A 25956-nucleotide genomic window follows, 5' to 3' on the forward strand; every position below is an offset into this window, starting at 1 on the left:
CCTCGTTCAGGGCCCCTGTGTATATCAGGATTTAGCCCGATTGGCTTTGACTGCGTGGCTCTTGAAGCCTCCGTCTTGAGGGCCAAAGGATTTTCTGAGGCGGTCATTCAAACCATGTTGAAGGCCTGGAAACCTGCTTCTGCTCGGATTTACCATAGGGTCTGGAATTCTTACTTTGCTTGGTGCGCATCTAACAATCTTGGTCCTTCGTCTGGCCTCCATCAAGGTTCATATTTCTGCCTTGTCTGTTTGATTCCAGAGAAAAATTGCGACTTACCCTGAGTTAACGTATGTACATCAGGTAATGTTTCGGATTCAACCTCCCTATATCTCACCTGTGGCACCTTGGGACTTGCCTCCAAAACCACGACGTTGCAAGGGTCTCCGTTTGAGCCTCTTGAATCTGCAGACCTTAAGTGGCTTTCTCTTAAGGTAGTGTTTCTGCGGGCTATTGCCTCTGCTAGATGGGTGTCGGATTTGGGTGCCTTGTCTTGTAGGTCACCATATCTGATTTTTCACCGTGATCGGGCGGTTCTGAGAACACGTCCCGGGTATTTACCTAAGGTGGTGTCGTCTTTCCACCTTAATCAGGAGATTGTGGTTCCAGCCTTTTGCCTCTCCTGAATTATCTTCCAAATAGCGGTCTTTGGATGTAGTACGGGCTCTCTGTATCTGTGTGAAGAGAACTGCCTCCATCAGGAAGTCTGATTCTCTTTGTTCTGTTTGGTTTTCACAAATGTGGCTGGCCTGCTCACAAGCAGACCCTGGCCAGATGGATTAGAATGGTGATTGCACATGCTTATGTACAGGCTGGCCTTCCAGCTCCTGCTACCATCAAGGCCCACTCTACTGTCTGTTGGACCTTCTTGGGCGGCCTGCCGTGGTGCGACCCTTGAACAATTGTGCAAGGTGGCTACGTGGTCCTCGGTGAACACGTTCATAAGGTTCTTTGCCTTCGATACTTCCCTCCCAGGATACTTCCTTTGGACGCCGGGTTCTTGTGCCCGCTACAGTGTGTCCCCTCCCATAAGGAACTGCTTTAGGACATCCCCAATGTCATTCCCTGTGGAGCCTAGTGTACCCCGCAGCAGAAAACAAGATTTATGGTAAGAACTTAGTTAAATCTTTCTGCGAGGTACACTGGGCTCCACAGGGCGCCCACCCTGACGCACTTAGCTTCTTTGGGTTGGTATGGCATTAGCCGCTGACACCCTCTCCTGTCGTGAGTGTGTGTGGTGTATGTGGCTACTAACTGTTGTCTTTTACCTGCTGCTGCATTGGACTGGTTAACAAAAACTGAGCTCCTGTGCAAGGAGGCGGGGTTATAGAGGCTGCGCTAGGCATCCTGGGAACAGTTAAAGCTTTGAGCCTGTTGGTGCCTCGGATCAAGATCCTATTCTACACCTTAATGTCATTCCCTGTGGAGCCCAGTGTACCTCGCAGAAAGATTTAACAGTAAGTTCTTACCATAAATCTCGTTGTTTTTTTTTTTCAATTTTACACGTTTTATGTTTGATCACATTTCCACTGCTGTAGAATTTCAGAGTGCACATTGTATTGTTTAAATCTAAATTTGCATCTGTCACCCCCGTAGACCAGAAGGAAAAGATTATGCCTTACATTGGTTGGTGCTTGGGACTCACACATCAGATGAACAAAATCACCTTGTAGTGGCCAGAGTACAAATTCCCAATGATGATGCACAGTTTGATGCCTCTCACTACGACAGTGAGAAAGGAGGTAAGCCTCAACAAAATGCTGCCTTCTTAATAAGCAACAAATCAGACTGCTACCCATGATTCACACAAAAATCGAAGTTAAGTATGATAATGCTGGGCATACATTGTCGGATAATGTCTGTCGGACTGATATACTCTTTCTTGCCACTACCACACCATATCTGGGAACAGTAGAAATGTTGTTCTTGACAGTGCAAACACTGCTAGAGGTGGGCGAACAGTGAATCAGTTGGACATGTTGGAAGATTTCTCATGCTCTGCCATCCAATCATCGCTGATCAGTCATGGCCATCCACTGTGATTATCAGGCTTTTTATTGCATGATCTGTCTGGTATAAGAAAAGGAAGGCGCATGTTACAACTTTATTTTGTTTTTCCAGAGTTTGGTGGCTTTGGTTCTGTTAGTGGCAAAATTGAAACCGAAATAAAAATCAACCATGAAGGTGAAGTGAATCGTGCCAGGTACATGCCTCAGAATCCATGTATCATTGCAACTAAAACGCCCTCCTCAGATGTGCTAGTATTTGATTATACAAAGCACCCATCGAAACCTGGTGAGTATGCTAGTTGTCTAAAATTAACAAATACCACTAAGGGTAATTGAAAAGCTAATACATCCTATCTAATGGTTTACAGTATTTTACACATGTCAGTTGGAAACTTCGGAATACCACATCTAAAAGAGGGTCTTACAGAGCATTAATTAAAAGTTCAGGTGTGTGTGTATAAAAATTTTGTCTGTATACACACAATGTTTGCGCACATACACCGTTCAGCCGTAACATTAAAACCACTGATAGATGAAGGGATTATCTAGTTACAATGGCATCTGTAAAGGGGTGGAAGTTATGAAGCAGCAAGATAACACACAGTTGTTGAGGGGTTGGAAGAAGAAAATGGGCAGATGTAAGGATCCGAGCAGCATTGTGTAATGGCTAGACAACTGGATCAGAGCATCTCTAAAACAGCATGTCTTGTGGGGTGTTTCCAGTATGGAGTGTTTAGTACCTACCAAAAGTGGTCCAAGGAAGGACAACCACTGAACCTGTGATGGGGTCATAGGTGGACAAGACTTATTGATGTGAATGCTAGCCTGTCTTCCCACAGAAGAGCGACTGTAGCACAAATAGCTGAAAGTTAATGCTGGCTACTATAGAAAGGAGTTGGAACACACAGTTCGTCACAGCTTGCTGAGTGGTTGCAGAAATGTCAGTTTCTGCCTATGCTGACTCCTGTCTACCTCTGAAAGCGTGGTATGTGAGCTTCAGAACTTCCCACAATGGCTCTAACTGTGGAGTTTGTATGGTCTCCCCGTACTTGCGTGGGTTTCCTTCGGTTTTCTCCCACAATCCAAAAATATACTGGTAGGTTAATTGGCATCTGATAAAATTATCCCTAGTATGAATGTGTGCGTATAAATGGGATAGGGAATATAGAGTGTAAGCTCCACTGGGGTAGGGACTGATGTGAATGGCCAAATATTCTCTGTAGTGCACTGCTGAATGTGTGTGCTATATAAATAACTGGTAATAAATTAAATAACTGGATTGTGGAGCAATGCAAGAATGTGAACTGGTCTGGTGAATGTTTTCTTTTAAATAACGTGGACGACAGGGTGCGTGTGAGTTGTTCACCTGGGGAAGATAAGGCACCAGGATGAACTGTGGGCAACAAGCAAGCAGATGGAGGCAGTGTGATTCTTTGCTATGCATTGTTGGCTGGGATACATTGGGTCCTGGCATTCATGCGAATGTTACTTTGACAGGTACTGCCAATCTAAACATTGTTGAAGACCAAGTACACCTCTTATGGCAGTGGTATTCTCTGATGGCAGTGGCATCTATGAGCAGGATAATGCACCCTCCCACATTGAAATTGTTCAGTAATGGTTTGAGGAACATAACCAAGAGTTCAGGGTGTTAATTTGGCCTCCAAATTCTCCAGAGCTCAATCCGGTCAGGCATCTGTGAGAAGTGCTGGGAAAACTAGTCTGAGCCATGGAGGATACACATTATAACTTACAGCAATTAAAGGATCTGCTGCTAGTGTCCTGGTGCCAGATATCACAGGCCACCTTCAGAAGTTTTGGAGTCCATGTCTCCACTGGTCCATCATGTGCCACAAAAAAGTCCTCCAGTGTCAGTTAATGGTGATTAGTCATCAAGTAGGTATGTTTATCAAACGGATACCAGCTTGTGGTCTTGAAAAGCTAATCCCCTGTAAACTTGCATCTTTTCTGTAGTCTTATGGCCAAAAACAAATGGAATATTTACGGAGCACTAGTTTTAAAGCAACTGCACATGTAATTGAACGCAGTTTATAATTTTTCTTTCTTGGTTTTGAAAAATGCATACTAATTTCATTCTGCAGAAAGTGAAACATGAGGCGTATAGAATACCAGTCAATGTAACTTATGTAGTGGTTGTGTTTTTTTTTTTTTTTGCTTCCAATGTGACGGCATCTATCACATTTCTGAGTCAAAGGTGCTATTCATGAGAACTACTTTCTTCAAGACTTTCTTAATCTGAACTCTGGTCTGAAGCTCATCCATATTTTGGAGATTTCATTTCAGAACTGCAAATTTGCTGCTTTCAAACCCAAAGTAGATTTGATAGCCAAAATAACTTATGTTATTAAATGTATTGGTTTCCTGGCTTTACTTGTAGACCCTAGTGGAGAATGTAATCCTGATCTTCGTTTGAGAGGTCACCAAAAGGAAGGCTATGGCCTCTCCTGGAATTCAAACTTGAGTGGACATTTGCTAAGTGCATCAGATGATCATGTACGTAAGCTCTTTTCTTACCATTAGCATATAATGTAATGTAATGCTTCACTATGTAGTTCAAATTTCTTTAACACTTTGTATTTATAATTACTAGCTGTTCCCATTTTTGTCCTGAAATAGCATCTGTACCTCAAATGTATTTTTTTTTTAGAAAGATGGAAAGCCCAATGCCACATGCTTTGCTATAATCGGTCAGATTGGGTCAGTGTTTTGGCATCTATTGTACTGCCCACTGATAACACTTATGCAGTGGGCAAAAATAGGTGCTTCTGGGCTTGATCTGTATGATTTAACCTTACATGCTGGATAAATTTCAATACACGAATTATGTTGATATGGAGATGTCCTCGAAGTTGACCTACTAGTACTATAGATGTAGGGGGCGATTTATAGGTGTTTCAGCGGGCCCATCAAAGCAATTCCGGTTTTTACTCCGATTGGGCGCCTGTTACTTTTCAAGTGCTTAAAAGAATCTGGTTTAGCCTGACTAAAATAGTGCCTGCAACGTGCAAAATCCCTATTTGGGCACCCAAACGGGACACTTTTTAAACAAATCTGTTTCTCTGACGTCCTAGTGGATGCTGGGAACTCCGAAAGGACCATGGGGAATATCGGGCTCCGAAGGAGGCTGGGCACTCTAGAAAGATTTGACTACCTGGTGTGCACTGGCTCCTCCCACTATGACCCTCCTCCAAGCCTCAGTTAGATTTTGTGCCCGGCCGAGGTTGGATGCACACTAGGGGCTCTCCTGAGCTCTTAGAAAGAAAGATAGACTTAGGTTTTTTATTTTCAGTGAGACCTGCTGGCAACAGGCTCACTGCAGCGAGGGACTAAGGGGAGAAGAAGCGAACTCGCCTGCTTGCAGCCGGATTGGGCTTCTTAGGCTACTGGACACCATTAGCTCCAGAGGGATCGACCGCAGGCCCAGCCTTTATGTTCGGTCCCGGAGCCGCGCCGCCGTCCCCCTTACAGAGCCAGAAGCAAGAAGATGGTCCGGAAAATCGGCGGCATGAAGACATCAGTCTTCACCAAGGTAGCGCACAGCACTGCAGCTGTGCGCCATTGCTCCTCTCACACACTTCACACTCCGGTCACTGAGGGTGCAGGGCGCTGGGGGGGGGCGCCCTGAGGCAGCAATAAAAACACCTTGGCTGGCAAAAATACCTCAATATATAGCCCCAGGGGCTATATATGAGGTAAATACCCCTGCCAGATTCCATAAAAAAGCGGGAGAATAGGCTGCGGAAAAGGGGCGGAGCTATCTCCCTCAGCACACTGGCGCCATTTTTCCCTCACAGCTCCGCTGGAAGGAAGCTCCCTAGCTCTCCCCTGCAGTCTAAGAGAGGGGGGGCACTAAATTTAGGCGCAGTATACATTATATAGAAACAGCAGCTATAGGGGACATAACTCAGTTAGTCCCTGCATTATATAGCGCTCTGGTGTGTGCTGGCATACTCTCACTCTGTCCCCCCAAAGGGCTTTTGTGGGTCCTGTCCTCGTTTAGAGCATTCCCTGTGTGTTTGCGGTGTGTCGGTACGGCTGTGTCGACATGTTGAATGAGGAGGCTTATATGGTGACGGAGCAGAGGCTGATATATGTGATGTCACCCCCTGTGGGGCCGACACCAGAGTGGATGGATAGGTGAAAGGTATTAACCGACAGTGTCAACTCCTTACATAAAAGGGTGGATGACGTAACAACTGTGGGACAGCCGGCTTCTCAGCCCGCGCCTGCCCAGGCGTCTCAAAGGCCATCAGGGGCTCAAAAACGCCCGCTCTCTCAGATGGCAGACACAGATGTCGACACGGAGTCTGACTCCAGTGTCGACAAGGTTGAGACATATACACAATCCACTAGGAACATCCGTGACTTGATCCCGGCAAATAATAAATGTGTTATACATTTCTGACATTAACCCAAGCACCTCTAAAAATGGGTTTTAGGTTGGGGAGAAAAAACAGGCAGTGTTTTGTTCCCCCATCAGATGAATAAATGAAGTGTGTGAAAAGCGTGGGTTCCCCCGTTAAGAAACTGGTAATTTTTAAAAAGTTACTGATGGCGTACCCTTTCCCGCCAGGAGGATAAGTTACGCTGGGAGATATCCCCTAGGGTGGATAAGGCGCTCACACGGTTGTCAAAAAAGGTGGCACTGCCGTTTTAGGAACGGCCACTTTGAAGGTACCTGTTGATAAAAAGCAGGAGGCTATCCTGAAGTCTGTATTTACACACTCAGGTACTAGACTGAAACCTGCAGATCGTGCTGCTGCAGCGTGGTCGGTGACCCTGTCAAGCATACTAGTTTGCTAATATGAGAACATATTAAAGACGTCGTCTTATATATGAGGGATGCACAGAGATATATTTTGCCGGCTGGCATCCAAAATGAATGTAATGTCCATTCTGTCAGGAGGGTATTAGAGACCTGTCACTGGACAGGTGATGCTGACTTAAAAGGCGCATAGAGATTCTGCCTTATAAGGGTGAGGAATGATTTGGGGATGGTCTCTGGGACCTCGTATCCACAGCAACTGCTGGGAAGAAATATTTTTACCTCAGGTTTCCTCACAGACTAAGAAAGCACTGTATTATCGGGTACAGTCCTTTCGGCTTCAGAAAAGCAAGCGGGTCAAATGGCGCTTCCTTTCTGTACAGAGACCAGGGAAGAGGGAAAAAGCTGCACCAGTCAGCCTGTTCCCAGAATCAAAATTCTTCCCCCGCTTCCTGTGAGTCCACAGCATGACGCGGGGGCTCCACAGGTGTAGCCAGGTACGGTGGGGGGCCGTCTCAAAAATTTCAGCAATTAGTGGGCTCGCTCACAGGTGGATCCCTGTTTCTTTCAAATAGTATTTCAGGGGTACAAGCTGGAATTCGAGATGTCTCCCCCCCCCCCCCCCCCCCCCCCCCCCCCGCCGTTTCCTCAAATATGCCTTGCCGACAACTCCCTCAGGCAGGGAGGCTGTGCTAGAGGCAATTAATAAGCGGTATTCCCAGCAGGTAATACTCAAGGTGCCCCTACTTCAACAAGGACGGGGTTACTATTCCACACGGTATGGGATACCGAAACCGCATGGTTCGGTGTGACCCATTTTATATTTAAAATCCTTGAACACATACATAAAAAAATTCAAGTTCAAGATGGAATCGCTCTGGGCGGTTATTGCAAGCCTGGACGAGGGGGATTACATGGTATCCCGGGACATCAAGGATGCTTACCTGCGTGTCCACATTTACCATCCTCGCCAGGAGTACCTCAGATTTGTGGTACAGGTTTGCCATTACCAAGTCCAGACACGGCCGTTTGGACTGTACATGGCACAGAGGGTGTTTACCAAGGTAATGGCCGAAATAATGATACTCCTTCGAAAAAAGGGAGTTTTTAACTATCCCGTACTTGGACGATCTCCTAATCAGATGCATCGTTTAATAACCCTGTCTCCAAGAACCAGGGTGTCTCTTCTGTGGTGGCTGCACAGTGCTCATCTTCTGGAGGGCCGCAGATTCGGCATACAGGACTGGGTCCTGGTGACCACGGATGCCAGCCTTCGAGGCTGGGGGACAGTCACAAGGGGAAGAAACTTCCAAGGACTATGGTCAAGTCAGGAGACTTCCCTTCACATAAATATTCTGGAACTAAGGGCCATGTACAATGCCTTAAGTCAAGCAAAATCCCTGCTCCTACACCAGCCGGTGCTGATCCAGTCAGACAACATCACGGCAGTCGCCCATGTGAATCGACAAAGCGGCACAAGAAGCAGGATGACAATGGCAGAAGCCACAAGAATTCTCCGATGGGCGGAAAATCATCTACTAGCACTGTCAGCAGTGTTCATTCCGGGAGTGGACAACTGGGAAGCAGACTTTCTCAGCAGGCACGACCTCCACCCGGGAGAGTGGGGACTTCATCCAGAAGTCTTCCAAATGATTGTAAATCAGTGTGATTGTCCACAGGTGGACATGATGGCGTCCCGCCTAAACAAAAAACTAGAGGTATTGCGCCAGGTCAAGAGACCCTCAGGCAATAGTTGGGGACGCTCTAGTGACACCGGAGGTGTATCAGTCAGTTTATGTGTTTCCTCCTCTGCCTCTCATACCAAAGGTATTGAGAATAATAAGAAGGCGAGGAGTAAACACAATTCTCGTGGTTCCGGATTGGCCAAGACGAGCGTGGTACCCGGAACTTCAAGAGATGATCTCAGAGGACCCGTGGCCTCTGCCGCTCAGACAAGACCTGCTACAGCAAGGGCCCTGTCTTTTCCAAGACTTACCGCGGCTGCGTTTGACGGCATGGCGGTTGAACGCCGGATCCTAAAGGAAAAGGACATTCCGGAAGAAGTCATTCCTACGCTTATTAAAGCCAGGAAAGGTTACAGCAAATCATTATCACCGCATATGGCGGAAATATGTTGCATGGTGTGAGGCCGAAAGGGCCCCAACAGAGGAATTTCAACTAGGTCGATTTCTGCATTTCCTGCAAGCAGGAGTGAATATGGGCCTAAAATTAGGTTCCATTAAGGTACAGATCTCGGCTGTCGATTTTCTTTCAAAAAGAACTAGCTTCAGTACCTGAAGTTCAGACATTTTGTAAAAGGAGTGCTGCATATTCAGCCCCCATTTGTGCCTCCTGTGGCACCTTGGGATCTCAACGTGGTGTTGAGTTTTCTTAAAATCACATTGGTTTGAGCCACTAAAGACCGTGAATCTGAAATATCTCACGTGGAAAGTGGTAATGTTATTGGCCTTGGCTTCGGCCAGGCGAGTATCGGAATTGGCGGCTTTATCATGTAAAAGCCCTTATCTAATTTTCCATACGGATAGGGCAGAATTGAGGACTCGTCCCCAGTTTCTCCCTAAGGTGGTGTCAGCGTTTCACCTGAACCAGCCTATTGTGGTGCCTACGGCTACTAAGGACTTGGAGGACTCCAAGTTGCTAGACGTTGTCAGGGCCCTGAAAATATGTTTCCAGGACAGCTGGAGTCAGAAAATCTGACTCGCTGTTTAGTTTATATGCACCCAACAAGCTGGGTGCTCCTGCTTCTAAGCAGACTATTGCTCGTTGGATTTGTAGTACAATTCAGCTTGCACATTCTGTGGCAGGCCTGCCACAGCCAAAATCTGTCAATGCCCATTCCACAAGGAAGGTGGGCTCATCTTGGGCGGCTGCCCGAGGGGTCTCTGCTTTACAACTTTGCCGAGCTGCTACTTGGTCAGGGGCAAACACGTTTGCAAAATTCTACAAATTTGATACCCTGGCTAAGGAGGACCTGGAGTTCTCTCATTCGGTGCTGCAGAGTCATCCGCACTCTCCCGCCCGTTTGGGAGCTTTGGTATAATCCCCATGGTCCTTTCGGAGTTTCCAGCATCCACTAGGACGTCAGAGAAAATAAGAATTTACTCACCGGTAATTCTATTTCTCGTAGTCCGTAGTGGATGCTGGGCGCCCATCCCAAGTGCGGTTTATCTGCAATACTTGTACATAGTTATTGTTAACTAAATCGGGTTATTGTTGAGCCATCTGTTGAGAGGCTCAATTGTTTAATACTGTTAACTGGGTATAATATCACGAGTTATACGGTGTGATTGGTGTGGCTGGTATGAGTCTTACCCGGGATTCAAAATCCTTCCTTATTGTGTACGCTCGTCCGGGCACAGTGTCCTAACTGAGGCTTGGAGGAGGGTCATAGTGGGAGGAGCCAGTGCACACCAGGTAGTCATAAATCTTTCTAGAGTGCCCAGCCTCCTTCGGAGCCCGCTACTCCCCATGGTCCTTTCGGAGTTCCCAGCATCCACTACGGACTACGAGAAATAGAATTACCGGTGAGTAAATTCTTATTTCTCTGACGTCCTAGTGGATGCTGGGACTCCGTCAGGACCATGGGGATTAGCGGCTCCGCAGGAGACAGGGCACAAAAATAAAAGCTTTAGGACTAGGTGGTGTGCACTGGCTCCTCCCCCTATGACCCTCCTCCAAGCCTGTTAGGTTTTTGTGCCCGTCCGAGCAGGGTGCAATCTAGGTGGCTCTCCTAAAGAGCTGCTTAGAAAAAGTTATTAGGTTTTTTATTTTCAGTGAGTCCTGCTGGCAACAGGCTCACTGCAACGAGGGACTTAGGGGAGAAGAAGTGAACTCACCTGCGTGCAGGATGGATTGGCTTCTTAGGCTACTGGACACCGTTAGCTCCAGAGGGATCGAACACAGGCCCAGCCATGGAGTCCGGTCCCGGAGCCGCGCCGCCGACCCCCTTGCAGATGCCGAAAAGTGAAGAGGTCCAGAAACCGGCGGCAGAAGACTTTTCAGTCTTCATGAGGTAGCGCACAGCACTGCAGCTGTGCGCCATTGTTGTCAGCACACTTCACACCAGCGGTCACTGAGGGTGCAGGGCGCTGGGGGGGGGCGCCCTGGGCAGCAATGATAATACCTTGTTCTGGCTAAAAATACATCACATATAGCCCCTGGGGCTATATGGATGTATTTAACCCCTGCCAGGTGTCAAAGTCAGAAAAATATCTCTATACACACTGCCATATTTGCACCTCATTCTGGTCCGCGCTGCGCATGCGTGCGCTCTCCCGTGCGTGCGCATACTCAGTCGCGGGCACCCGCAGGCGCACGGTATGCGTATTTACGGTAGAGTTTATGTGATCGTAGCGTGCGACTCAATCGTTACATATTTTCAGTAATAATGTATTTTGTAGATCATGGTCCCTTTGATAGATTCTGAAAGTTTAGTTAACATAGCATGTTCCTGAACAGAGAGATCCCTCTTTGTATTGTACGAAGGGTCTAACAGGGGTCATACAGTGGTGTTTGGTACCCATCGGAAGAGTATTTAAATAGCAATATTCCGGTGTTGGTTTGGAGCGGATTAATCGCTCGTGCGAATAGTTATGGACATAAGAAGTTTGTCCATTTACTATTATTTGTTCTTATTTAGTCATGCGGCGGGAAACTCAGTATCCCACCCACCTGAACAGTTGGAAGCAGTCACAGCCCACCTGTATGAATCAACCTATGACCTTTTGTTATAATGCGAAGCCGAATTCCTGTGTCCAATGAACAGTGAGATTGTAGGGACCATTGAATTGTATTGTGTGTGGGGCATAAATAGGCAAGCCGATCACATCCAGCTCACTCTTCAACGGTTATCATTGCTGAAAATCGGGAGCTGGATGTCCAGAGGCGCATGCGATCGTTTCCTTTGTGCGTAAGTTTTTCTCCGTAATCATACTGTTTCTCTTGTTATTATGGGCCATATCTTTCTCTCTCTTCTCTCTCTCATTTTCTCTTAAACTTAATTGTATTGTATGTACTGTATAGTTACCTGGTTAGTTAGTCTATGTTATATTGTAGTGTATGATTTGTATTTGTATTAATTCTTTTGCAAGTATATCATATAAAATATATATATATATATATATATATATATATATATATATATATATATATATATATATATATATATATATATATATATATATATATATATATATATATATATATATTAGGCGTTGGACCCTAAGCCCAGGTATCTGTGTATTTCTTAGAGTTAAGTATTCTCAGAGCGTCGGTGACGCTCAAACTGCTTTTAAGCTAGTAAGGTTATACTGTGTTGCATTTACACCATATCACTACACAAAGGGTTTACTGCATAATACACTGTTTATGGTTTAGATATAAAGGTTTTACATTGTGAGCGTATGCGTCGCTGGTGATCTCTTCGTGGTCTCGAGCGGTCGCATCGCTATAGCGAATCATTACGGTAGTCGGCAGCCAATAGCGTGCCTGCCAGTGATCTCTTGGCCGTGAGCGAACGTAACGCTTGAGCGTCTCGACCACGGCTAAGCGATCGTTACGCAACGTGCGTACCCTTGCGGTACTTCATACGTAGTTAGCGTACAGTGTTCTTAGACCTCATAAAGGGTATTATATACGATAAATATTTAGATTTATCACAGGTCTCACAAACACCGGGAGAAGAGCCCGCCGAAATAGGGGGCGGGGCCTATCTCCTCAGCACACAGCGCCATTTTCCTGCACAGCTCCGCTGCGAGGAAGGCTCCCAGGACTCTCCCCTGCACTGCACAGAAACAGGGTAAAAAAACAGAGAGGGGGGGCACTTTTTTGGCGATATTGATATATTAAGCTGCTATAAAGGAAACAACACTTCTGTAGGGTTGTTCCTATATATTTATAGCGCTTGGGTGTGTGCTGGCAAACTCTCCCTCTGTCTCCCCAAAGGGCTAGTGGGGTCCTGTCTTCGATAAGAGCATTCCCTGTGTCTGCTGTGTCGGTACGTGTGTCGACATGTATGAGGACGATGTTGGTGTGGAGGCGGAGCAATTGCCGGTAATGGTGATGTCACCCCCTAGGGAGTCGACACCGGAATGGATGGCTTTGTTTATGGAATTACGTGATAATGTCGGCACGTTACACAGACCCAGACACGGACACCGAATCTAGTGTCGACGGTGAAGAAACAAACGTATTTTCCAGTAGGGCCACACGTTATATGATCACGGCAATGAAGGAGGCTTTGCATATCTCTGATACTGCAAGTACCACAAAAAGGGGTATTATGTGGGGTCTGAAAAAACTACCTGTAGTTTTTCCTGAATCAGAGGAATTGAATGAAGTGTGTGATGAAGCGTGGGTTAACCCCGATAGAAAACTGCTAATTTCAAAGAAGTTATTGGCATTATATCCTTTCCCGCCAGAGGTTAGGGCGCGCTGGGAAACACCCCCTAGGGTGGATAAGGCACTCACACGCTTATCAAAACAAGTGGCGTTACCGTCTCCTGAAACGGCCGCCCTCAAGGTTACAGCTGATAGGAGGCTGGAAACTACCCTGTAAAGTATATACACTCATACTGGTGTTATACTGCGACCAGCCATCGCCTCAGCATGGATGTGCAGTGCTGGGGTGGTTTGGTCGGATTCCCTGACTGAAAATATTGATACCCTGGATAGGGACAGTATTTTATTGACTATAGAGCAATTAAAGGATGCTTTTCTTTATATGCGAGATGCTCAGAGGGATATTTGCACTCTGGCATCGAGTAAGTGCGATGTCCATATCTGCCAGAAGAAGTTTATGGACGCGACAGTGGTCAGGTGATGCGGATTCCAAACGGCATATGGAAGTATTGCCGTATAAAGGGGAGGAATTATTTGGGGTCGGTCTATCGGATTTGGTGGCCACGGCAACAGCCGGGAAATCCACCTTTTTACCTCAGGTACCCTCCCAACAGAAAAAGACAGTCTTTTCAGCCGCAGTCCTTTCGTTCCTATAAGAACAAGCGGGCAAAAGGACAGTCATATCTGCCCCGAGGCAAAGGAAAGGGTAAGAGAGTGCACCAAGCAGCTCCCTCCCAGGAGCAGAAGCCCTCCCCGGCTTCTGCAAAGCCCTCAGCATGACGTTGGGGCTTTACAAGCGGACTCAGGGGCGGTGGGGGGTCGACTCAAGAATTTCAGCGCACAGTGGGCTCACTCACAGGTGGACCCCTGGATCCTGCAGGTAGTATCTCAGGGTTACAGGTTGGAATTCGAGAAGTCTCCCCCTCGCCGGTTCCTAAAGTCTGCTCTGCCAGCGTCTCCCTCAGACAGGGCGACGGTATTGGAAGCCATTCACAAGCTGTATTCTCAGCAGGTGATAGTCAAGGTACCCCTCCTACAACAGGGAAAGGGGTATTATTCCACACTATTTGTGGTACCGAAGCCGCACGGCTCGGTAAGACCTATTCTAAATCTGAAATCTTTGAACCTGTACATACAAAAATTCAAGTTCAAGATGGAGTCACTCAGAGCAGTGATAGCGAATCTGGAAGAAGGGGACTTTATGGTGTCCCTGGACATCAAGGATGCTGACCTGCATGTCCCAATTTGCCCTTCACATCAAGGGTACCTCAGGTTCGTGGTGCAAAACTGTCATTATCAGTTTCAGACGCTGCCGTTTGGATTGTCCACGGCACCTCGGGTCTTTACCAAGGTAATGGCCGAAATGATGTTTCTTCTGCGAAGAAAAGGCGTATTAATTATCCCTTACTTGGACGATCTCCTGATAAGGGCAAGGTCCAGAGAACAGCTGGAGGACGTAGTAGCACTAACCCAAGTAGTGCTGCAACAGCACGGGTGGATTCTGAATTTTCCAAAATCTCAATTGACCCCGACGACACGTCTGCTGTTCCTGGGAATGATTCTGGACACGGTTCAGAAAAAGGTGTTTCTTCCGGAGGAGAAAGCCAGGGAGTTATCCGAACTTGTCAGGAACCTCCTAAAACCAGGAAAAGTGTCTGTGCATCAATGCACAAGAGTCCTGGGAAAAATGGTGGCTTCTTACGAAGCGATTCCATTCGGCAGATTCCACGCACGAACTTTTCAGTGGGATCTGCTGGACAAATGGTCCGGATCGCATCTGCAGATGCATCAGCGGATAACTTTGTCTCCACGGACAAGGGTGTCTCTTCTGTGGTGGTTGCAGAGTGCTCATCTGTTAGAGGGCCGCAGATTCGGCATACAGGACTGGGTCCTGGTGACCACGGATGCCAGTCTGAGAGGCTGGGGAGCGGTCACACAGGGAAGAAACTTCCAGGGAGTGTGGTCAAGCCTGGAGATGTCTCTTCACATAAATATACTGGAGCTAAGAGCGATTTACAATGCTCTAAGCCTGGCAAAACCCCTGCTTCAGGGTCAGCCGGTGTTGATCCAGTCGGACAACATCACGGCAGTCGCCCACGTAAACAGACAGGGCGGCACAAGAAGCAGGAGGGCAATGGCAGAAGCTGCAAGGATTCTTCGCTGGGCGGAAGATCATGTGATAGCACTGTCAGCAGTGTTCATTCCGGGAGTGGACAACTGGGAAGCGGACTTCCTCAGCAGACACGATCTACACCCGGGAGAGTGGGGACTTCATCCAGAAGTCTTCCACATGATTGTGAACCGTTGGGAAAAACCAAAGGTGGATATGATGGCGTCCCGCCTCAACAAAAAACTGGACAGGTATTGCGCCAGGTCAAGAGACCCTCAGGCAATAGCTGTGGACGCTCTGGTAACACCGTGGGTGTTCCAGTCAGTGTATGTGTTTCCTCCTCTGCCTCTCATACCAAAAGTACTGAGAATTATACGGCAAAGGGGAGTAAGAACGATACTCGTGGCTCCGGATTGGCCAAGAAGAACTTGGTACCCGGAACTTCAGGAGATGCTCACGGAAGATCCGTGGCCTCTACCTCTAAGATGGGACCTGCTTCAGCAGGGACCGTGTCTATTCCAAGACTTACCGCGGCTGCGTTTGACGGCATGGCGGTTGAACGCCGAATTCTAAGGGAAAAAGGCATTCCGGAAGAGGTTATCCCTACCCTGGTAAAAGCCAGGAAGGAGGTGACTGCACAACATTATCACCGCATTTGGAGAAAATATGTTGCGTGGTGTGAGGCCAGGAAGGCCCCGACGGAGGAATTTCAACTGGGTCGATTCCTACATTTCCTGCAAACAGGATTGTCTATGGGCCTCAAATTAGGGTCCATTAAGGTTCAAATTTCGGCCCTGTCGATTTTCTTCCAGAAAGAATTGGCTTCAGTTCCTGAAGTCCAGACTTTTGTAAAAGGAGTACTACATATACAGCCCCCGGTTGTGCCCCCAGTGGCTCCGTGGGATCTTAATGTAGTTTTGGATTTTCTCAAATCCCATTGGTTTAAGCCACTCAAATCGGTGGATTTGAAATATCTTACATGGAAAGTAACCATGCTACTGGCCCTGGCTTCAGCCAGGAGAGTGTCAGAATTGGCGGCTTTATCGTATAAAAGCCCATATCTGATTTTCCATTCGGACAGGGCAGAACTGCGGACGCGTCCTCAGTTTCTGCCTAAGGTGGTTTCAGCGTTTCACCTGAACCAGCCTATTGTGGTGCCTGCGGCTACTAGCGATTTGGAGGATTCCAAGTTGCTGGACGTTGTCAGGGCATTGAAAATATATATTTCAAGGACGGCTGGAGTCAGAAAATCTGACTCGCTGTTTATCCTGTATGCACCCAACAAGCTGGGTGCTCCTGCTTCTAAGCAGACGATTGCTCGTTGATTTGTAGTACAATTCAGCTTGCACATTCTGTGGCAGGCCTGCCACAGCCTAAATCTATCAAGGCCCATTCCACAAGGAAGGTGGGCTCATCTTGGGCGGCTGCCCGAGGGGTCTCGGCATTACAACTCTGCCGAGCAGCTACGTGGTCGGGGGAGAACACGTTTGTAAAATTCTACAAATTTGATACCCTGGCTAAAGAGGACCTGGAGTTCTCTCATTCGGTGCTGCAGAGTCATCCGCACTCTCCTGCCCGTTTGGGAGCTTTGGTATAATCCACATGGTCCTGACGGAGTCCCAGCATCCACTAGGACGTCGGAGAAAATAAGATTTTACTTACCGATAAATCTATTTCTCGTAGTCCGTAGTGGATGCTGGGCGCCCATCCCAAGTGCGGATTGTCTGCAATACTTGTACATAGTTATTGTTACAAAAAAATCGGGTTGTTATTGTTGTGAGCCGTCTGTTCAGAGGCTCCTACGTTTATCATACTGTTAACTGGGTTCAGATCACAGGTTGTACGGTGTGATTGGTGTGGCTGGTATGAGTCTTACCCGGGATTCAAAATCCTTCCTTATTGTGTACGCTCGTCCGGGCACAGTATCCTAACTGAGGCTTGGAGGAGGGTCATAGGGGGAGGAGCCAGTGCACACCACCTAGTCCTAAAGCTTTTATTTTTGTGCCCTGTCTCCTGCGGAGCCGCTAATCCCCATGGTCCTGACGGAGTCCCAGCATCCACTACGGACTACGAGAAATAGATTTATCGGTAAGTAAAATCTTATTTTTTACACTTAAGGAGGCTGCGAGCAGAAATATCTGCTTGGCAGAACAATTTCTTGGGTGCCATCGAGTTGGGGGGTGGGGGGGGTGTTCAAAAACAATAGAATTACTCCCAGAGTTTTTTAATGTATTGTAATGCACTACTATACCAGAATGACTTAATTTAATATATTTTCTCTATCGTCCTAGTGGATGCTGGGGTTCCTGAAAGGACCATGGGGAATAGCGGCTCCGCAGGAGACAGGGCACAAAAGTAAAGCTTTCCGATCAGGTGGTGTGCACTGGCTCCTCCCCCTATGACCCTCCTCCAAGCCAGTTAGATTTTTGTGCCCGGCCGAGAAGGGTGCAATCTAGGTGGCTCTCCTAAAGAGCTGCTTAGAAAAGTTTAGCTTAGGTTTTTTATTTTACAGTGAGTCCTGCTGGCAACAGGATCACTGCAACGAGGGACTTAGGGGAGAAGAAGTGAACTCACCTGCGTGCAGGATGGATTGGCTTCTTGGCTACTGGACACCAGCTCCAGAGGGACGATCACAGGTACAGCCTGGATGGTCACCGGAGCCTTGCCGCCGGCCCCCTTGCAGATGCTGAAGTAAGAAGAGGTCCAGAATCGGCGGCAGAAGACTCCTCAGTCTTCTAAAGGTAGCGCACAGCACTGCAGCTGTGCGCCATTTTCCTCTCAGCACACTTCACACGGCAGTCACTGAGGGTGCAGGGCGCTGGGAGGGGGGCGCCCTGGGAGGCAAATGAATACCTATTTTGGCTAAAAATACCTCACATATAGCCTCCGGAGGCTATATGGAGATATTTAACCCCTGCCAGAATCCGTTAAGAGCGGGAGACGAGGCCGCCGATAAAGGGGCGGGGCCTATCTCCTCAGCACACAGCGCCATTTTCCCTCACAGAAAGGCTGGAGGGAAGGCTCCCTGGCTCTCCCCTGCACTGCACTACAGAAACAGGGTTAAAACAGAGAGGGGGGGCACTAATTTGGCGTTAGAAATATATAAAAAAGATGCTATAAGGGAAAACACTTATATAAGGTTGTCCCTATATAATTATAGCGTTTTTGGTGTGTGCTGGCAAACTCTCCCTCTCTCTCCAAAGGGCTAGTGGGTCCTGTCCTCTATCAGAGCATTCCCTGTGTGTGTGCTGTGTGTCGGTACGTGTGTGTCGACATGTAGGAGGACGATGTTGGTGAGGAGGCGGAGCAATTGCCTGTAATGGTGATGTCACTCTCTAGGGAGTCGACACCGGAATGGATGGCTTATTTAGGGAATTACGTGATAATGTCAACACGCTGCAAGGTCGGTTGACGACATGAGACGGCCGACAAACAATTAGTACCGGTCCAGACGTCTCAAAAACACCGTCGGGGGTTTTAAAACGCCCGTTTACTTTAGTCGGTCGACACAGACACAGACAGGGACACTGAATCCAGTGTCGACGGTGAATAAACAAACGTATTCCTTATTAGGGCCACACGTTAAAGGCAATGAAGGAGGTGTTACATATTTCTGATACTACAAGTACCACAAAAGAGGGTATTATGTGGGATGTGAAAAAACTAACATAGTTTTTCCTGAATCAGATAAATTAAATAAAGTGTGTGATGATGCGTGGGTTCCCCCCGATAGAAAATTATGGGCGGTATACCCTTTCCCGCCAGAAGTTAGGGCGCGTTGGGAAACACCCCTTAGGGTGGATAAGGCGCTCACACGCTTATCAAAACAAGTGGCGGTACCGTCTATAGATAGGGCCGTCCTCAAGGACCAGCTGACAGGAGGCTGGAAAATATCATAAAAAGTATATACACACATACTGGTGTTATACTGCGACCAGCGATCGCCTCAGCCTGGATGTGCAGAGCTGGGGTGGCTTGGTCGGATTCCCTGACTAAAAATATTGATACCCTTGACAGGGACAGTATTTTATTGACTATAGAGCATTTAAAGGATGCATTTCTATATATGCGAGATGCACAGAGGGATATTTGCACTCTGGCATCAAGAGTAAGTGCGATGTCCATATCTGCCAGAAGATGTTATGGACACGACAGTGGTCAGGTGATGCAGATTCCAAACGGCACAAAGGTGTATTGCCGTATAAAGGAAGAGGAGTTATTTGGGGTCGGTCCATCGGACCTGGTGGCCACGGCAACTGCTGGAAAATCCACCGTTTTTTACCCTAAGTCACATCTCTGCAGAAAAAGACACCGTCTTTTCAGCCTCAGTCCTTTCGTCCCTATAAGATCATATCTGCCCAGGGATAGAGGAAAGGGAAGAAGACTGCAGCAGGCAGCCCATTCTCAGGAACAGAAGCGTTCCACCGCTTCTGACAAGTTCTCAGCATGGCGCTGAGACCGTACAGGACCCCTGGATCCTACAAGTAGTATCCCAGGGGTACAGATTGGAATGTCGAGACGTTTCCCCTTCGCAGGCTCCTGAAGTCTGCTTTACCAAGGTCTCCCTCCGACAAGGAGGCAGTATGGGAAAAAATTCACAAGCTGTATTCCCAGCAGGTGATAATTAAATTACCCCTCCTACTACAAGAAAAGGGGTATTATTCCACACTATATTGTGGTACTGAAGCCAGAAGGCTAGGTGAGATTTATTCTAAAAAATTTTTTTGAACACTTACAAAGGTTCAAATCAAGATGGAGTCACTCAGAGCAGTGATAACGAACCAGGAAGAAGGGGACTATATAGTGTCCCGGGACATCAGGGATGCTTACCTCTATGTCCCAAATTGGTCCTTCTCACTAAGGGTACCTCAGGTTCGTGGTGCAGAACTGTCACTATCAGTTTCAGACGCTGCCGTTTGGATTGTCCACGGCACCCCGGGTCTTTACCAAGGTAATGGCCGAAATGATGATTCTTCTTCGAAGAAAAGGCGTCTTAATTATCCCTTACTTGGACGATCTCCTGATAAGGGCATAGTCCAGGGAACAGTTGGAGCTCGGAGTAGCACTATCTCGGATACTGCTACAACAGCACGGGTGGATTCTAAATATTCCAAAATCGCAGCTGATCCCGACGACACGTCTGCTGTGCCTAGGGATGATTCTGGACACAGTCCAGAAAAAGGTGTTTCTCCCGGAAGAGAAAGCCAGGGAGTTATCCGAGCTAGTCAGGAACCTCCTAAACACAGTGCAGCATTGCACAAGAGTCCTGGTAAAAATGGTGGCTTCCTACGAAGCAAATTCCATTCGGCAGATTTCACGCAAGAACTTTTCAGTGGGATCTGCTGGACAAATGGTCCGGATCGCATCTTCAGATGCATCAGCGGATAACCCTATATCCAAGGACAAGGGTGTCTCTCCTGTGGTGGTTATAGAGTGCTCATCTTCTAGAGGGCCGCAGATTCGGCATTCAGGATTGGATGCTGGTAACCACGGAGCCCAGCCCGAGAGGCTGGGGAGCAGTCACACAAGGAAAAAATTTCCAGGGAGTGTGATCAAGTCTGGAGACTTTTCTCCACATAAATATACTGGAGCTAAGGGTAAATTTATAATGCTCTAAGCTTAGCAAGACCTCTGCTTCAAGGTCAGCCGGTATTGATCCAGTGGGAAAAACATCACGGCAGTCGCCCACGTAAACAGACAGGGCGACACAAGAAGCAGGAGGGCAATGGCAAAAACTGCAAGGACTTTTCGCTGGGCGGAAAATCATGTGATAGCACTGTCAGCAGTTTTTCATCCCGGGAATGGAAACTGGAAAGCAGACTTCCTCAGCAGGCACGACCTCCACCCGGGAGAGTGGAAACTTCATCGGGAAGTTTTTTCCACATGATTGTAAACCGTTGGGAAATACCAAAGGTGGACATGATGGCGTCCCGTCTGAACAAAAAACGGGACAGGTATTGCGCCAGGTCAAGAGACCCTCAGGCAATAGCTGTGGACGTTCTGGTAACACCGTGGGTGTACCAGTCGGTGTATGTGTTCCCTCCTCTGTTTCTCATACCTAAGGTGCTGAGAATTATAAGACGTAGAGGAGTAAGAACTATACTCATGGCTCCGGATTGGCCAAGAAGGACTTGGTACCCGGAACTTCAAGAGATGCTTACAGAGGTCTTATGGCCTCTGCCGCTAAGAAGGGACTTGCTTCAGCAAGTACCATGTCTGTTCCAAGACTTACCGCAGCTGCGTTTGTCGGCATGGCGGTGGAAGGCCGGATCCTAAGGGAAAAAGGCATTCCGGAAGAGGTCATTCCTACCCTGGTCAAAGCCAGAAAGGAGGTGACCGCACAACATTATCACCACATGTGGCGAAAATATGTTGCGTGGTGTGAGGCCAGGAAGGCCCCACAAAGAAATTTCAACTCGGTCGTTTCCTGCATTTCCTGCAAACAGGAGTGTCTATGGACCTCAAATTGGGGTCCCTTAAGGTTCAAATTTCGGCCCTGTCGATTTTCTTCCAGAAAGAATTGGCTTCAGTTCCTGAAGTCCAGAAGTTTGTCAAGGGAGTATTGCATATACAACCCCCTTTTTGTGCCTCCAGTGGCACTGTGGGATCTCAACGTAGTTCTGGGATTCCTCAAATCACATTGGTTTAAAACCAGTCAAATCTGTGGATTTGAAGCATCTCACATGAAAAGTGACCGTGCTCTTGGCCCTGGCCTGGACCAGGCGAGTGTCAAAATTGGTGGTTTTTTCTCAAAAAAGCCCATATCTGTTTGTCCATTCGGACAGGGCAGAGCTGCGGACTCGTCCCCAGTTCTCTCCCTAAGGTGGTGTCAGTGTTTCACCTGAACCAGCTTATTGTGGTGCCTTGCACCTACTAGGGACTTGGAGGACTCCAAGTTGCTAGATGTTGTCAGGGCCCTGAAAATATGTTCCAGGACGGTTGGAGTCAGGAAAACTGACTTGCTGTTATCCTGTATGCACCCAACAAACTGGGTGCTCTTGCTTCTAAGCAGACTATTGCTAGTTGGATGTGTAATACAATTCAGCTTGCACATTCTGTGGCAGGCCTGCCACAGCCAAAATATGAAAATGCCCATTCCACAAGGAAGGTGGGCTCATCTTGGGCGGCTGCCCGAGGGGTCTCGGCTTTACAACTTTGCCGAGCAGCTACTTGGTCAGGGGCAAACACGTTTGCTAAATTCTACAAATTTGATACCCTGGCTAAGGAGGACCTGGAGTTCTCTCATTCGGTGCTGCAGAGTCATCCGCACTCTCCCGCCCGTTTGGGAGCTTTGGTATAATCCCCATGGTCCTTTCAGGAACCCCAGCATCCACTAGGACGATAGAGAAAATAAGAATTTACTTACCGATAATTCTATTTCTCGGAGTCCGTAGTGGATGCTGGGCGCCCATCCCAAGTGCGGATTATCTGCAATACTTGTACATAGTTACAAAAATCGGGTTATTATTGTTGTGAGCCATCTTTTCAGAGGCTCCGCTGTTATCATACTGTTAACTGGGTTTAGATCACAAGTTGTACGGTGTGATTGGTGTGGCTGGTATGAGTCTTACCCGGGATTCAAAAATTCCTCCCTTATTGTGTACGCTCGTCCGGGCACAGTACCTAACTGGCTTGGAGGAGGGTCATAGGGGGAGGAGCCAGTGCACACCACCTGATCGGAAAGCTTTACTTTTGTGCCCTGTCTCCTGCGGAGCCGCTATTCCCCATGGTCCTTTCAGGAACCCCAGCATCCACTACGGACTCCGAGAAATAGAATTATCGGTAAGTAAATTCTTATTTTTTTTCTTTTTTTTTCTTTTGCAGACTGTTTGCTTGTGGGATATAAGTGCTGGACCAAAAGAAGGCAAAATAGTTGATGCTAAAGCTATCTTTACTGGGCACTCGGCTGTGGTTGAGGATGTGGCATGGCATCTTTTGCATGAATCTTTGTTTGGCTCAGTTGCAGATGATCAGAAACTCATGATGTAAGTTCTGTTAACTTTTATATCATTTGTCTGGTATCTAAACTGCTTATGGTTAAGTTGGTGTCTGAAGATGTATTTTTGTTTTTGTGGCTCCAAAAATACCATTGTTGCTCATATAAACAAAAAAATAGTGTTTTAGTACCTACCGGTAAATCCTTTTCTCCTAGTCCGTAGAGGATGCTGGGGACTCCAAAAGGACCATGGGGTATAGACTGATCCGCAGGAGCTTGGGCACACTATAAAGACTTAAACTTGGTGTGAACTGGCTCCTCCCTCTATGCCCCTCCTCCAGACCTCAGTTAGAAAACTGTGCCCAGGAGAGACGGACATTTCGAGGAAAGAATTTATAATTTAAACACCACGAGTGTCATACCAGCTCACACCACGAACATACCGCAAGACATGGCCTTCAACAGAATACCAGCCCACGGTATGAAAACCATACAGCCATATGCTGAGAGAATATGTAACACAACCTGTGTGTCAACCCTACCAACAATAAGAAATCGCATGCCATGGCATGAACAACGTTGGTAATAGCCTGACAGAGAAGAAACACCACAAAGTGCAACCAAAATCAATAACTGCAGACACAGTACGCTCTGGGACAGGCGCCCAGCATCCTCTACGGACTAGGAGAAAAGGATTTACTGGTAGGTACTAAAATCCTATTTTCTCTTACGTCCTCGAGGATGCTGGGGACTCCAAAAAGACCATGGGGTCTATACCAAAGCTCCAGAACGGGCGGGAGAGTGCGGACGACTCTGCAGCACCGATTGAGCAAACATGAGGTCCCCATCATCCAGGGTATCAAACTTGTAGAGCTTAGCAAAGGTGCTCGAAACCCGACCAAGTAGCCGCTCTGCAAAGTTAACCCGCCGAGACACCTCGGGCATCCGCCCAAGAAGAGCCCATCTTCCCAGTAGAGTGTCTCCCCTGACTTCGGTAACGGCAATCCAGCCGTAGAACTAGCACACCGAATCGTATCACAGATCCAGCGTGTAACAGACTGCAGAGACGCAGGCGCCCCAAGCACGCTGGTAGCATACCGCACAAACAGAGCCTCTGTTTCCCCAAACTGAGCCCAATTGGCGACATAAATCTTCAAAACCCTGATTACATCGAGAGACATTGAATCAGCCAATGCTGAAGTTACCACAGGCATCAAACTAGGCAGGTTTTTGATAAACCCCGAAAACCCTTTTAGGCAGAACTACTATCCGCGTTCTCAATTCTATCCACTTGGAAGATCAAACAGGAGCTCCTGTGAGACAAAGCCGCTACTTCCGACAACCGCCTTGCGGTTTCCCAAAAAGCAAAAGCATGACCACTCTCCAAGAGAGAAATTTTAACACAACCTTTAATAAAGGTTCCAATCAGTGAGACACAAGAAATGCAACACCACGTCAAGAGCCCACTGTGCCAATGGGGCACAAATTGAGGTTGGATGTGCAGTACTCCTTTCACGAAAGTCTGAACTTCCAGAAAGGTGGCCAATTCCTTTTTTTTATTTTATTTTTTTAAGAAAATTTACAAGGCTAAAACTGCCCTGAAACGGAGCCTAACTGTAGGCCTGCATCCACACCTGCTTGCAAAGAATGGAGAAGAACGACTCAGCTGAAAGTCTGTCGTAGGAAGCCTCTTAGATTTATACCAAGACACACATTCACGGCAAATACGGTGTTAAGGCTTTGCCGTTACTTCTTATTTAGCCTGAAGAAGTGTGGAAATGACCTCACTGGGAATACCCGATCGGACTAGGATATGGCGTTCAACCGCTACGCCGTCAAACGCAGCCGCGGTAAGTCCTGATAAACGCCCGGATCTTGCTGTAACCGTTCCTCCCGTAGAGGAAGAGGCCAGGGATCGTCTATGAATAAATCTTGAACTGGATACCAAGCCCTCCTTGGCTAGACCGGAACAATGAGAATCGCCGGGACCTCTGTTCCTCTTGCGTTTATCACCTTCAGCAGAGTGAAAGCGGAGGGGACACACAGACCGACTGAAAACACCCAAGGTGACATGAGGGCGTCCACTGCTGTAGCTTGAGTGTCCCTTGACCTGGAACCATATTCCTGAGGTCTCTCGTTGAGGTGAGACGCCAACATGCCCAAATGAGGCACTCCTCAAATACTTGTCACTTCTGTAAAACTTATCGATGACTACTGTATTTCTCCCGGATGGAGAGCGCGTCTGCAGAGAAATCTATTTCTCCGTCGTTTACGTCCGGAACTAAGACTGCTAATATAAAGTTTACCAGTCTTTCCACCCAGCGGAAATCTATTTCAGCTTCTGCCATTGCCGCTTTGATCCTTGTTCCGCCCTAGCGGCTTACTTACGCCACTGCTGCCAAGTCGTCCGACAGAATTAACACTGGCAGATCACGAAGAATATGTTTGTTGAAAATAGCTCTTACTTCAAGAAAGCTTATCGTAGACAAGCTTCGCAGCTTGACCTTTTCCTCTGGAACTACTTCCCATGCAAGGACTGCTCCCCAGCCTCGGAGATCTGCATACATGGACCCCAGGATCTAATGCTGGATCCCGAACCTTCGTCCCTCTAGGAGGTGAGAACTGAGCAGACACCACAGGAGCGATATCCTGACCATTAGAATTATATTCCGGTGCATGTGCCGGTGAGACCCGGACCACATTCCCAGCAAGTCCCGTGAAAACCACTCCTGGCATTTGACCTGCTCACCGAAAAGG

The 25956-nt window shown here is 47.6% G+C and overlaps 1 protein-coding gene across 2 annotated transcripts in view; it reads left to right on the forward strand.

The window, feature by feature from the left end:
* RBBP7 (RB binding protein 7, chromatin remodeling factor) overlaps nt 1–25956 on the forward strand; it is a 106709-nt gene that overhangs the window by 30344 nt on the left and 50409 nt on the right. For both annotated transcript variants that reach the window (XM_063953938.1, XM_063953937.1), the window contains exons 3-6: nt 1595–1740; nt 2120–2293; nt 4406–4521; nt 23088–23248. In XM_063953938.1, coding sequence (XP_063810008.1) covers nt 1595–1740; nt 2120–2293; nt 4406–4521; nt 23088–23248 — 597 coding nt within the window. The remainder of the gene's footprint in view (nt 1–1594; nt 1741–2119; nt 2294–4405; nt 4522–23087; nt 23249–25956) is intronic.

The sequence above is a fragment of the Pseudophryne corroboree genome, chromosome 2 (genome assembly GCF_028390025.1).
Source record: "Pseudophryne corroboree isolate aPseCor3 chromosome 2, aPseCor3.hap2, whole genome shotgun sequence".
NCBI lineage: Eukaryota > Metazoa > Chordata > Amphibia > Anura > Myobatrachidae > Pseudophryne > Pseudophryne corroboree.